At 33.5% G+C, this 15,871-nt stretch overlaps 1 protein-coding gene across 6 annotated transcripts in view; it reads left to right on the top strand.

The window, feature by feature from the left end:
• Positions 1-15,871, top strand: part of CADM2 (cell adhesion molecule 2) — a 382,098-nt gene that overhangs the window by 333,242 nt on the left and 32,985 nt on the right. For 2 of the 6 annotated variants that reach the window (XM_034420012.3, XM_034419921.3), the window contains one exon: positions 9,755-9,877. The exons of 2 other annotated variants lie outside the window; for them this stretch is intronic. In XM_034420012.3, the coding sequence (XP_034275903.1) occupies positions 9,755-9,877 (123 nt within the window). Of the gene's footprint in view, positions 1-9,174; positions 9,240-9,754; positions 9,878-15,871 lie in introns of all 6 variants that reach the window. 2 more of the 6 variants (XR_015734449.1, XR_015734448.1) reach the window with 2 other exon arrangements.

The following is a 15,871-nucleotide window of genomic DNA, read 5'->3' as shown; positions in this document are numbered from 1 at the left end:
CTTGTCTTGTTTTTGAGCAATAAGATTATAAGTATAGGTTTTTGGATTGCTTCAGATGGGACTCTTTTAGTCTTTGCATTGTGAACATGAGAAAAAGTTTTTGACTTTTAATAGAGGACATATACCCTTATCTTCATTTTGCACAAATGATATATTCTTCCAATATAGAGGTATTAAGCATTTTAGTTGGGTAAGAGAACTTACGATAATCTTTTCTCTCTTTAACAGTTCAGTTTAAGAATACCAAGCACAGAACCAAAAAAATATAGTTTCCTTCCAAAATATGCTCAGGACATTTATAGGAGCTCAGCAGAATAGTGACTACACATTTCATTTCATTTTTCTCCAATTGTTCATGTGACATGATTATGAGTTATGCCTCAATCTGTTTCTTATAAAAGAGTAAAACATCGGAAAGAGTAAAAGTTGAAGCACTCATGGCTTAAATATTAGCACCATTTTCTCTAGCTCCTTTTCTGTTCTTAATTTCTGTTCTTGTTTTAGAAATTTGAAAAACAACTGTAAACCTTCCATTGGCTTATCTCAGTATACAATGAATTGAAATCTTATGAATCTAAACAAAAAACATATTCATTCATCATGTATGTGTAAATTTATTTTGTTTTTCTAGCATCTCATGATGTGATTCTTAAAATGTGAAATATAAAAATAACCCTAATGGATCATTTATGCATATACACAAATGTGTCAGTCAATCAGTCTCTCTGGCTGACTATCTCTCTGTCTAGTGATCTATCAATCTATCTTACCTCCAAACTGAGAAGAAAAGAATCTGAGCTGATTGCTAGATTTAGTGGAATAGGAAATTGCGGTGCCTTCACAAAAGTATATTTGTGTTTTTCACTCACTTGAATTCTTTCTCACTGTAGATTGTAAAACGCATCAGATTTATGGTTGAAAGTCAGCTAATAATTCAGCATGTAGCCTGAGTAAGAGAAAAAAAATGCTAACTAGTTAATTTAATATTGAATAGCCCTTTGTCTTTTAAAATATTATTTTTGCATTGAATCAACACTTGTGGTAAGCATCTTGAACAGTTCCAATGTTATAGTTAATGATAAGTCAACTCCGTTTATAAGAGGATAAAACAATTCTTCTAGAATATCATTATGCTAAAGATCTTTAGAAACCTGTGCAATGAGAAAAGTCAGCTGAAGCAAATCTAGTCTTCCAAATGTTATTTGCCCAGAATCTTGGAGAAATTATTTTTTAAGAAAAAACCAGTTTCCCAAATCACTGGGTCAGATATAAGTTTTATATTTCAGTTTTCCAAACATGATAAACATTTTCTTTTTTAAAAAAAAATCAATTATTTTCTCTCACACACACTATTTCCCTCCTTTTTCTCTTTTTGGGTAGCCGATGATACATATTTATTTTAAAATATGGATACCACTATGAGATACATCTATATTACATTTTTTTGAATCAAGTATATTACTGTTTCATTAACACTATATAATATATGAAGCATAGCCAGTATCATCAAATTAGTGGCAAATAAGTTTAGATATGGAAAAAATTGCATTTTTACTTTACTGAATTTAAAGTAACTGAATGTTACTTTCCGATTTGTGATTGTAAAGATTTTTACATAGAAATATAAGTAAAGATTTTTAAAAAAATTAATTTATACCTGGTAGGTAATCAGCAAGTTATGAACATAAAGAACCCTTTAAAATCTGTCTCATTGCATCTCCAAGGATTACTTTTAAAATTATTTTTAATTTTGTTGTACAAGTTACATTTTAAACCATTCTCATTTAAGAAACTACTTGATAAGTTACATTGAAACTGAGGTTCTAACAGTGACGAAGATGATGAAACAACAGCAGGAAATGTCTCAGCAGTTTATTCAATCACAAATGACAAAATCAGTATCTTGTGTAAGCAACCGTTAACTGAACTTTGGAAAAAATAATCTGTGTATTTTATTTGTGAATATATCAGTTTGGTCTAGTTGTTAAGGCATCATATTACAACCATGAGTTCTAGTCCTGCCTTACCCATGAAAGCCAGCTGGGTGACCATGGGACAATCACTCTCTCTAAGCCAATTCACTTCATGGGGTTGTTGTTGTAGGGAAAATAGGAAGAGGAAGGTATGCTAGATATGTTTACTGTCTTGAGTTATTTGTAAAAATAACAAAAGAGGGATACAAACAAATGAAATAAATAAGTAAAGTACCATTAAAAAACTTACAGAATTACAAAAACCAAATAACTTGTGTCAAAATTTTTGTCTATATTATTAAAATAGGTTCACATAAACTTTCTTTATAGTCTAACATTTAAAATCATGTTTCCACATTGGCATAAAGTACCGTAATTACTGAAATTATCTAAAGATATAAACTCAAATCTAAGAAATTGTCATTTATCAAATCTAGACAATTAGCATATTTATGTTTGTATTAGCTGTACATGTACATACTGTACATGTTTTCCAATCTGACTGGAAGATTTGAACACTGAATATGGAGCACAGATAAACTATTACATTAATGATATAAGAGGTTTCAATTCTTTCTTTCTTTCTGTAAAAATTTTTGCAATGGCTGACTTCTAAATGTGTGTACTTGTCAGACATTCACCGTAATACATGCTGCTGGCCAGGTACAGAATGCACATTCCCATGAGGGACAAATGTTTTTCGTTTTGTACATAAAGGCAGATACATCTTCTAGTTAGGCTGGGAAGTGAAAGAGTTTTGAAAATAAAAAATAGCTCTCCAAGAGAAGTTGCTGAACCAAAGCTGAAAAACAGAGTTTATCTCATATTCCCAGTAGCTTCAGATTAAATTTTGAAATCACAAGCAAAGGGAAAGTCCAGGAAATAGAGAAACATATACTTCAAATAGCAGCTATTTCTAAAGAAACAGATAAGAATGATTTTGCTCTAGATTTATTTTTTTTTCTAAATTGAATAAGAAACCTTACAGTTTTATTCATCTGCCTTTTTATCTGTCAAGAAATCTGATTTACACTATTATTTTCTTTTAAACTGTAATATTAATTTGAAACTTCTAGCCAATCTTTTTGGAGCAGAGAACAGGTAATTTGTAGCTATATTATGGTCTGCTTGGAGCACTGCATTTTTTTCTGAACTATTCTTCTAAGCAGTTGTTTCATCATGATATGGATAGATCTAGAATTTTCTTTTTCATCTTTGAATGCCTGCATTTTAATTCTAGCATTTATATTTTATTTTATTTTTATTTTAAAACAATACTTTTATTTTTTTTATCAAGGGTCAGATTGAGGAAGCTAAGTGTAGACTTCAGGTGACATACTGTACACCTAGAACAGATAGAATGACAGCAGGAGCTAGCTACAAATCTGGTACACCAAGCAAGAGATGCCATGTCATGAAGAACCAGAGGTGTTTGTTGGAAAGGATGTATCAAGGTGAATATAAGGGGATCCCAGAGTAAATTTTCCTTTGCTCAGTACTATGGATTAAATCTGGACTTTTTTGCATTCTAAACATTCAACCATCCCTTAATACATTATCATAATACAAATTATTAGGCTTCACTCTCTTTGTATGGAAAAAAGCTACAATAGAGATATCAGTTTGTACCAACAAGGTTTCTCAAGGACGTTGTGATTCGAGGTTCTAAACAACTCAGTGAATACTCAACTGTTTGGTCCTTGCTTCATTTTTGGTTGCATAAAATAAACTAGAGTAGTCAGACAAGCAAGGCAGTAAAAAAGAAAACGGAGAAAGAAATGCAATAGCAGTTGGTAAGAGGAAGGATAAATAACAATGCAAATCATTATGTTAAGTTCTTTGATAGCAAGTTTCCATATTTCAAGTCTTATATTTTTATAAACCCAAGTAATCCACTCACTCTGTTTCTTATTACATTATTCTATATTGTATAATCTTTTATCAAGAAATTATTTACAATTTATTTTCTGGCACAATCAGTATTAATAACTTTTAATTTCCATTGGCTATCATCATAAAAGACATGAAAACTGCCCAGGTATATACAGATATATCTAATATAACAAATGAAAACTGTTGCTGTCTGAATTTCTACTCAAATTCTGACTTTGAATTTTTATTCAAATATTGAATAATGAAAATTTATTCATAATGACTCACATTTCCTAAAAAGTTTGAAGGTGTAATGCTTCTAAATTTCATTTTGATTGCATTTGTTGCATAGTAATTTTACTCCAACGAGTCAATATTTGTTTTTTATATACAGTTAATGGCTTATGACTTACCAGTGTAAACGGGTGGTTGGTTGCCAGTCTCTGGAGGAGTCTAATCTTATCTAATGAGCAACACAAGACATTGAGATTCAGGAAAATAAAGCTTTATGAGGAGAAGAGAGGAAAGTGGAATAAAATTCACTCATTCATATTAAAATATGCTTCTTTCCATGACTGAGTTGGTTAGACTTGACCTGGGTTGTTGAAGAAGACAACTGCCTAGCATTGATAGAGATTCAGAGAATGGAGACTTGCAACAGAGATCTGTACAGCTTCTTCTCCAGCAGGTCAATCACATATTCTTTTCAACATCACCTCTGCCTTTTGTTGTCCTGTTAAGGTTACTAAGCCAAATGTGACTTGCTACGTGGCAGCTAACTGTTCACTTTCTTATATCCAGTTGCTATTTTCCAGTCTCTGTCTGTTCTTGATGAATTGCTTTCCAATTTCACGCATCACTGGATGACCTAAAAATACCCAGCTACTGACCCCATTATCCTATTTTCAAGAAGTAAAATATATTTTCAGATTTCACTTGCCTATTACCTTAACTATCATTAGTACAAGTCTGCTTCCTTTCTCCCAGAGTTCATGAAAAGTTAAAATGGAGTTGCTTTAGCCAAACTTAAAGTTTAAAAGCAAACTAAAGTTTTATTGTTTTCTTCTTTGATTTTTCCAAAATGTTTTTGTTTCTTAATTTTTATTGTATGTACTATAACTTATGGAATATTGATTTCAAATAAAAATAAGTGTTTTGATAAGTGGCCTTAAATAAACAATAAAAAGATGAGAGCCATTCTGTTTTGGAGCTCCTGTGAAGAGTCAGTGTCTCTCAGCTGTTTTTCCATACTTCTTCCCATCCTGGAGCCAGTGGAAAATCATGCTGCCCTAAATCTTACTTCTCACACAATGAAAACTTAGTAATCATACAGGATGTGCCAGTATGTGATGCTATCTAGGTACAGTAGCTATAACAAATGTCTAAGGGCCATGATTTGATGGTGCCCTCAGCTAAAATTGCTGCCATGCTTAACATCATCCAACATGTGAAAAATCTTCTCCAACAAGCACATTATTGTTGTATCATGTACTACATTATTTTCCAATCCTACTATTAACAATTTAACCTTTTTTTTTTTAACAAAAAAAGTATTCCTGACTTTTGGGCCAGTTATTTCATATCAACCATGTATATATGTATGCCTGTATGTACATATGGATGGATGGATGGATGGATGGATGGATGGCATCTGGAAGATACTGTTATATTCAGAACTGAACTGTTTAATTTAAAAAGCTGCCATTTTTAAAGTATTAGCTAGGGGTTAGTCAAATATTTAATAATTTGATGATAACTTGTCTGTTATTTTCAGCCAAAAAATTTTTGCCTGAAATTTTTAATTGGGATTTTATTTATTTTTTATTTATTTATATTGGATTTCTATACCGCCCTTCTCCCTGAGGACTCAGGGCGGTGTACAGCCAGATTAAAAAACATGCAGAACAAATATTAAAAACAATTAAAAGATATATAAATTTGGCCCAATTAATTATGCCATAGAGTAAGTTTATGATGTGAATACATTTCAAAATTTAGTTCACAACATCATCCAAATGTGCTTTGCAGTTTTTAATGCAGGAAGTGCAATAGAAATACATTTAAGGTTAAGCCAAATCCTTGCCATGATGTCATTTTTATTAAATCGGTTATAAATTCTTCCTTATATTGATTTGTATACTGTCATCAGATTCTGGGATACATATGTTTGTTTTCCTTATCTGTCACCAGTTGTTTAATAAGAGGAAAAGGAATGTCCTGAGGCTAAACTATATAATTTATTAATCATTATTTCTCTAGCATTTAATCTATTTTGTTTTAATTATTTATACCACTATATATGGAGGTACTGTGAAGCCATCCTAAATGCTAAAGCATCCTATTGCTTTATTTCATCAAAGGAGGTACAGGTCAATGACTTATATAATATAGAAAATGTGTAGCAGAACACATGAAAATTGATTCATTTCAATTCAGTGTGAAATCAAGCTCTCCTTATTGCTTAGAGAGGCTGTATTCTAACTCTTATGTTCCTATTATATAGAGTTTTGTGGATTTCCTTTCCTTATTTGTTTGTTTTTTAATGAACACAAGTGCAGGATTTTTATTGGTGTGTTCAACATGGTAACATGTTTAAATGTGGTAATGAGAAATTAATGCAGAATGCATGAGTAATTAGACATAACTCTGAATAGTTTCTTTTTGGCTTTTGTTATTGTGATCAATTTATATAGCCACAAAAATCAATGTGCATCTCAAGGTGGCAATCAAAGAAAAAAATAGTAATAGCAACATTAATTATAATGAAACATATTGTGTGCCAGAGGCAACATCAAGCAACCAAAAACAACCAGAAACTCTACCATTAGAAAAACATATGCATGAATTAAATTGTTGTAACTGGGAGAGGCAAAATGAAGTATCAGATTTCTACTTCTCCAAGACCACCAGCTTCTGGAAAAGAATCCGCAAGCTTTAAGAATACCTAAAGATGTATTTGATTCCAGTGAGAAAGTGGAAATAGTTAGATTATTCTATGAACTAAGCTCAATTTCACAGTTTTAAGCATCCAAGCTATAATCATTTCTGCTGAATTTAAATGACACCACATCCAAACATATGTATGTTTAAAATATTTTTAAAATAATCCTGTCTTACTTGGAGCTATATAATAATTTAATAATGTATTACATTATTTACAAAATAACAGGCATAAGAATATTCAACCAGCTAATAAAAAAAAGAAAAAAATCAATTACAAATACAATAAAAACATTGAATAAGTGTACAAACTTGGTGCTGAAATGAAAACATTGGCACAATAAATCAAGATACTTTTTTCTTAAGTTATTGAAGATATTAATGCAAAGGAAGGATGATATGAGAGAAGGACATCTTATAAGTAGTTGGTGTGAAATAGCTATATTTTTACAGATTAATTGAGTTTGAACTGCTGAGTTCCAAGATTGGAATCTGCAAGCATCTTTTTTTTCAATTGCATCCCTAAATGTAATGCAATTTATAGATTATCTTGCAGCTCTAACCTTGCTTGGCCATTCTCTCCAAGATTTAATTTATTTAATTAATTAATTTATTAATTAATGCCGCCCCTCTCCGAAGACTCAGGGTTGCTCACAATACATTTAAAAAATCATTATAAAAAGATATTAAAAAATTAAAAAACATTAAAAACTCATTGACATAATTTTAATTTAATTTTCTATGACATAAGATTAAGTTACAGTGTACAGGCATTATAGCTATGTTGAGGGAAGTTTTAGTTTATCTTCTGTTCCCAAAACCATAGTTTATGGTACAGGTTTGTTTTTTGTTTTTTTAGTCTCGTCATATAATATCCAAGACAGGCAACCTCCACTTGGTTTTCAGTGATTTCTCTTCCCCTTTACATTACTTTGAAATCTACATAAACTGGATTTTGGCATAGGATTGTGCTGTAGTTCACATATACATTTATGAAGCACATATTCAGTTATGTAAACTCCTTCTTAGCCAGTTTCTGGAATAGTTATAAAATATTTATTATATGGCGAAATACTCTGAAATTCTAGTCTTTTTTTTCTTGCATGATTGCTAACCTATCCATTTTTAAATGAATTATGCTGTTTGCATAATAATGCTAAGAAATGCACAAGTTGTTTCTTTTTTAAAAAAGAAGATCATTCATGATTAATGTTGACTAATGTCAGTTCTGTTTAATAGTCATGGCAGTTGCTCTCCAGACAATGTTGTAGTTTGTCCTTGTGATTAATGTAGCAACATTAAATTTTGAAAAGCCTGCCTTAATTTTGATAGCCAGGGTTATCTCTTATTGAGGAACTGCTTTAAATGTTAATATGTTGTAAGCACAGAGTTATATAGATACCTAGGTGAAAATTTTGCAAAAGTAAATGTTAGAGAATAATAATGTTTACTCTAATTAATTGGGAATGGGAGTGTGACATTTTGGGGTATCTCAAATGTATTAACTAGGGAAAAGACAGGCAGTCTTTTGAAATGGCAATATAATTTGTAATGCATAAACATTAGGAATAGGTCTAAAATCAAAAAGTCTAGTGGAATAATTAGCTGTGAATGGAGGCTGCTGGTATACATAAAATATTCTAAACCTCAGGATTCTATGCTTTGAAAATAATCCCACTATATGATGCTGCCTGATTTTATTTACCATGTATCCACAGAAATAATGCTCTGATATTGGTTTTCAAAGAAAATGAAAGCTGTATTTCTGACTTGTATTATCCTCCACGGATATCATTAGTTATTCCTGAACTAATGGTGTTTTTAACTCTGTCTATGTGGCTAGTTTCCTAGATACATAGTGCTTAAAGCCAAATTTCTGAACATTTTCAATGGTTTTCTTCCATGTTTTCTTTTCTTCTGTGTCTTTTTAACAAACAATCAAACAAAAACTTTGCTTCAGGCAGTGAAAATTTTAGGGAGTGAATTTTTTTTCCCCCATCCTCTGTTTATTGCACTTTCAGAATTAAAATATCTATCTCATATACACTTTTCATACATACATATGCACACTTGGAATTAGAATAGGGAATTTATGATGTGATTATCAGTAATACATTTAGACTGACATGCAGCAGCTCTTGGTTTAGAATATGATCTGAATGCTGATAATGCTTGTTTGTTTCTCTTCTGGTAAGTGTCCTCTATAGATCAATCTTTTAATTAGCACATTGATGTGAATAGCCCCCAAAACTGCCACCTCCCCCATTAATTATTAAGGTTAATAAATTATTTCTTTACATTATATACTTAATATTCACCAATGCTGTTGAACGATAGTGAACCCTATAAAAGTTAAGGGTTTTTAATGTGTTTCTGCTCTGGGTCTTAGCAGATGACTGTGTCTCTAACAAAATGTGGAAGAAGACAAGCAAACCAAAACCAGCAGCTTTTAGAGTTAGTAGTCATTTGCTCACATTTTTTTTTCCATTGAGTCTGTCTGAAAAGTAGGTGTTTTAACATACAACCATCACTTAACATGTGTATTTATTTTAGCATGATGATATTGTGTTGTCATCTCCCACGCTGACACAGCATGTTATTTCATCCATATTTGCTTTCTTACCGTACAAGACATTTAAAATGGCTTAGCAAAGAAATGAATTCTTGTCATAAAGATTAACTCTCTGACTTTAAAACTTTTCTTTTGAAGAATTCTCTTCATTGATTGGTCCAAAATTCAGTCTGATACTATTTGAGCATTCAAAAAAGAAAGAGAGCGAGAAAGAAAAAGAAAGAGAGAGATTTAATGTCAAGAATTTCAAAGTTACCTTACCTTTGTTGATCTGTGCTAAGCATGTTTTAATTGATACATTTTCTACACATGTGTATTGACAAGCTGAATCATTGTTATGCTGCTTCTCTCTGTTTGCATGATATGATTTTATGTTATATTTTTTTCCACTCACCAGATGTTTCCAACATTTTGCTTCCCACCACTGTCATCCCCTCCCTTACCACTGCAACAGTCACAGCCACTGTAGCCTTAACAGGCATAGGCACAGTCACATCGGCAACAGCCATCAACACACGAGGTACAGTATACTTCTTTGTTATGGCCAGAAAATCACAGTATAAATAGGCTCTCACAGGACTAGAAGCCTTAAAAGAATGATCAAAATGCTAAAGGAGAAATGACATTTCTGTGCACATTTTAGTTTTGATAAGTAAGAAGTCCAGTTTGGTTGTTTGCAATTAACATAGCTGTGAATGATTCAACAGCATTTTCTCTAATGACATTTATAAATGTGGGTGGATGTTTTAACTGCTTTCCTAAGTAATTGCTTCCTTAAAGATTATCATATTAAACTTGTGTTAGAAGCAAACCTACTTAATTTTAAATTAACATTATCTTTTAAGAGCATTTGTGTTCTGTTGCTAATATATTGTCTTTGTACAAAAGATTTGTATTTAACCATATATTTATTTAAAACTGTTTGATTAATGATTTTAGTATAATTTCTTAATAATTCTGTTTAGTGAACAAAATGATAGGACTTTCTAATTTCATAAACTGGCTTTGTTCAATAGTTTCTCACCTTCAGTGGAAGATTTACTTTACATTTTGGAAGTCTAATGCATTATTAAATTAGAAAATTATTGGAAAGTAAATGTACTATATAAAAGAAATCTGCCACATTCCCACTTTCTCCCACTCACTGTACCTCCAACCTATGTTGTTATATACATTTACGTTCTAAATAGACTTTACAATCTTACAGCTGAATTCATTATTTCAGCTAAGCAATTGATTCATATTTATGATGGTTGCCGTGTGTCCTTCTGACAAGCAAAATCAATGGGGAAGACAGATTCACTTAACAACTATGTTATAAATTTAGTAACTGAAGTGATTCACTTAACAACTGTGCACAAGAAAGATTATAAAATGGGGCAAAATTCACTTAACAACGATATCACTTAGCAACAGAAATTTTGGGGCCAGTTGTAGTTGTAAGTCAGGGGTGTCAAACTGGAGGCCCATGGGCCAGATGGGTCACACACAGGTCACACCCACCCCAGCTCTGCAAAGGGAAAAAACATCGCGAAACGTCACATGACAGCAACCTGATGCCGCAACTTTGACACCCGTGTTATAAATTGAGGACTATCTGTATTCATTTCATCATGACACTTGAATGACACTGAAATGGCCTTTGGTACCAAGGATGGAGTTAGAAAGGACAAAATCAAAAATTAGGTAGAGATATCTGTGAAAGTGGAGCATAGCACTATATACCATTTTGTAATCTGCTCTGCTCTGCTCTGCTCTGCTCTGCTCTGCTCTGCTCTTGCTCTGCTCTGCTCTGCTCTGCTCTGCTCTGCTCTGCTCTGCAGGTTACCCGGTTCTCAAGAAATCATTTTCGGGACTTTGTACTCTTTCAGGAAGGCACAGAATAGTATGCTTTGGGCAGCTTTTCCCTGGGTAGGCATCTGAATGTCTGACTGAGCATTACAATTGAGTTTAAGAGATTATAGATGTAGGTTTAACAGTGTGTTTTCAGATTGAACAGCACTAGTTTTTTTAAAAAGAGAATCTCAACCTTTTTGGAATGTCTTCAAAAAATGTTTAGAATGTCTTTATACAGTCATATTCAATTAAATCAACTTACATTTAAATATCTATCTTTTAAAAATATTATTTAACTGTTATAATTTATCTTTTGGATCACTCTATGATAGAAGCACCATATTGTAGCCCTGCTTTTCAGTTCCCTCTTCTGTTTCTATCTCAGGATCTCTGGAATTCTTCTCTCTAAATATGCTTAAAACAATAGTTTCAATCAGGAATGGAGAAAATGTAACCAAATAATGTACCATTTCATAGAATATGTAATGAGAACTCCATCTTAACTCTTAGATTATTATATACCAACCTAATTTCTTATGACCATGGGACATACAGTTGACTATTGGCTATATTCCTTGAGAAATAACATTTTTAATTGACTGTAAATATAACTATTCCAAACATATTTTTATCTGCATACAGTTCAGGAAATAACTTTGAAAGTTTTTACATCTGGTTTGATCGTGCTATTTCACAGAAGGTCTTGTATTACTTTTTAGCCAGAGATATATTTTCACTTTTGTTCCATCTATGTATTAAGTGATGTTCTTATGACCTTCTGAATCTCCATTGTGATTATGTTACCTAATTGGGTAATGAAACATCTGCAAGCAATCAACCAATTTCAGAGAGTTCCACAATGTAACACTAAATTAAATATATTCTTTTTAAATATATTATTTTCTATTTGAATCAGAATCCAGAAATCTAAACATAGTTCTGTATAAGAAAAATTGTTGTTTTATACTTTGTATGTTTGAAAATTAACCATATGAACCAGGAGCTGGCTAAGGAATTCTGGGAGTTGAAGTCCACAAGTCTTAAAGTTGCCAAGCTTAGAGACCCTGATATAAACAAAGGCATTAGAACCTGGAGGAGGAAGAGGAGGCAAAGACTTTTTTAAAAAATGGAAGGGGATGGTGTCTGACAACAACACTAAGGACATCCCATAACAGATCTATCCATTGAAGCCAAGACTTGGAACACAAACTAGCTTGGAGTCTGGTTCAGGATGACATTAAGCTAGCCCACCATGACCAAACAATTTCATTTCTCTGGCTCACTCACATAATGCTGATGGTTATGGAGATTTACAAATTTACTTATTGCCATCCCCTTTTCAAAAAGCTATTTTTTAAAATATATATATATATATATATATATATATATATATCAACAATCCCATATTGTTTTAATGATAAAGACTACATATTTGAAACAAGCCAATATTTGATCTAGATACTATAATTTTAATTCATGTTAATGTAATTCATACATTGGTATGACCATCATGACATTCTATGAAATTCTGTATGGCTTACAAATTCCAAAAATAATAAAAAACAATTAAGAAGTCAGAAATAAATAACCAAAATAATAAACCATATTATAGGGGTCCCACAAATTCATCAATAAATACATTTATCCCAGTCTTCAGAATAGAGCCAGATTTTAAAAACCAAGGACATTCATATCTCGAGCGGCAACAAAAAATGCACACTTCCTTGGTCCTGCAAGATAAGGGGACCTAGAGTGAGCCCACTCTGCAAACATATTGGAGAGGTAGAGCCATGTAGATTACAGTATAATACTCCAGTTGTGAGGTAACTAGGGTATGAACGATTGTTTGAGGAGCATTCTTCGTCAAGGAAAGGATAAAATTGTCATAAAGACCTATGTGTCTATCTTTTTTTCTTGGAACTGCAAGTCCAGAAGGACACCTAAGTTGTGTACCACTCTTCAATAAGGAATAAGGAAGACCATCCAAGATCAATGATGAAAACATTAATAACCCAAACAGCCATCTCCACACGTCTTGTGATAATTAAGCCAAAATCAAGAGCCTGGTGGTGCAGTGGACTAAATTACTGTTAAAGTAGTATTTAGCTGCCAGCTGCCTGCAATTACTGCAAGTTCAATTCTCACTAGGCTCAAGGTTGACTCAGCCTTCCATCCTTCTGAGGTAGGTAAAATGAGGACCCGGATTGTGGGGGCAATAAGCTGACTTTGTATAAAATAGAACACCCTTAGGGGGGGCCAAAAGCCCTACTAAGCAGGTGTATACAAAAGTATGAAGGCTATTGCTTAAAAGCATTGTAAGCCGCCCTGAGTCTCCGGAGAAGGACGGCATATAAATCAATCAATCAAACAAACAAACAAATAAATTCTATTCCTCCCCATCCAAACCCCTGCATTGGTACTGCATCAGTACATTGGCAACTTTATCACCAAAGCTCAGGTAACTGGCAAAATTTCCTCCCTCAACAAAAGGATATGCAGCTAGCCATTCAGTGCAACTGTCCCTGCACTCAAAAAAAAAAAAAAAAAAAAAGAGGAACAAAATATTCATTTATTCTATCCATGCAAATTCTTGTTAAGTGCAGATTCAATCAATTATGAAAAGATTCTCATTGTTCTTACTACAATCCTACGTTTGTTTCTTTGTTTTTTACAACTCATATTACAGCATTCCTCTGTATAGCATTCCTCTGGCCACCAGATAGTGCATGACATTCCAGAACATTCGAAACACATAATTGGCTTTTAAGATTATAGTAGCATCTTATTTACTGCTGAACCTGTATTTCCAATGAATAAAATATTTGAAATCTCTTGTTCTTGGTTTATTTAAAACATCTGATTACAATATTTTGGGTGTCTTGCAAACTAAAGATAAGTGAATCATGTATTGTCATCAGTGCTGTCTCTGCCACAATACTAGTTGTTCTGCCAAATATTTTATGAGAGCATTTAAAGACTTTAAGGGCTTTGGCTACATAACAAATCTCTTGTAGCCGATGTGATCATTGAATTTCTGGCAACAACATCTTAGGAAACAAATTTTCTAATTGTTAAATGTAACTAAGGGCTCAGCCTCATTTCCTGTTTTTCCCAAAGCAAAGATGCCCCAATAACCTTTTATTGAAGACATAAATAGACAATATCCTTCACACATCTTTTCTTGTTCCACTTCAGTAATGATGTTTTCTGAGTTCTTGGAGCATGAGATATCTGTTATGCTATCTGTAAGCAGTGCTCCATTTAATTATAAGCAGTCCATCTAGTATTAGCTAGTGTAGGCTATTGTGGGCATTCTCCATTCTTCAGGTCATTTATGACAGTTCTTCATGGTAATTTTGTCTTGAGCTGCTGGTTTTCCTTCTATGGAGGAATTCCTACATCAAGGAGGTGACATTATTTTCCTAATCTAATGCCATTCTGAGTATTCTGTGGTTTAATGTTATGGCTGATGCTATGTCCACTTCCTTCCAGCATTCTTTTCCATATTTAATTGAATTGAGATATTGAAGTGAAATGTATAAGAGTTAATGCCGGTTAACTTTCTAACCCAAGTAACAGCAATAACTCCAGAATTAACTACCTACCTGCTGTAAGACTGGCAAAGCTCTAGCCAAATATAGCCCATTTAACAATATGGTGGACTGGAAGTTGACCCTGTAAATCAGGGGTATCAAACTCAAGGCCTGTGAGCTGGATCTGGCCCATGGTGTGACCTGGAATCAGCAAAGGACAGCCCGTGGTGCTTCTGCCAGTGAAAACAGAGTTTAGGAGGGCCGCATGTGGCCCTCCTGAGTTCCGTTTTCAAACGTGATGGTCTCCTGCAGCCCTCTGCCAACAAAAACAGCTCAGGAGTGCACATAGTCCTCCCAAGGAATGTTTTTTTTTTCTGGCAGAGGTCTGCAGGCCATCACGGCCAAAACGGACATTGAGCTGGATGCACCCACCCTGGACACGGCCTTCCGGCTCCCTGAAGTCAAGCACAACTCTGATGCAGCCCTCAATGGAATTGAGTTTGACACCCCTGCTGTAAATCATTCCATGCCATTCTTTTGTCCTAGTGACCTATCAGTGGATTTAATTTGGGATGAAGTATTATAGAAGACAGAGAGAAAGGTTGGTGTTCTTTCCATCATATGACTGTCAGCATTCTGATGCTGCCATAAAAAGGAGGAGACGAGGCTTGACTTTTCACCTACTTATTTTCTCTGTAGATAATATCCCCTAGGAGATGGGATGGGAGGCGGGACATTCCTGTGGGTTGAGGTCAGAAGCTGGGTGACTGACTTGGAAGATGGCCAATGAGAAGATGAGAATTGGGGAACAGAAAGGGAAGGGTTTGGGAGTCAGAAGGTTAGTATCGGCTATGACGAAGTCGGGGCCAGATCTGTCGTACTCAATAAATGGAATACTTCAGCAAAGATTAATTGTTTGGGAGTGCAATTTATTTGAGATGACATCGAAACCTGACAATGACATTCAAGAAAGTTGTAAACCTGCATTCAGGAATAGCCCTGACATGGTAGGATCACATCCTGAAAGAAAAGGGGAGGGGGTCTCTAGAGGGAATGCTTCATTAGTGGGTCAAAGTAAAAATTGTAAATTTAGTCAGTATTCTTATGACCAAGCTTAAATTAGTGCCAACATGTGGAAGAAAACA

Source organism: Pantherophis guttatus, chromosome 5, assembly GCF_059756535.1.
Source record: "Pantherophis guttatus breed Tessera chromosome 5, ASM5975653v1, whole genome shotgun sequence".
NCBI classification, from domain to species: domain Eukaryota; kingdom Metazoa; phylum Chordata; class Lepidosauria; order Squamata; family Colubridae; genus Pantherophis; species Pantherophis guttatus.
The sequence above is the reverse complement of the archived record's forward strand: the minus strand, read 5'-3'. Positions and strand labels throughout refer to the sequence as shown.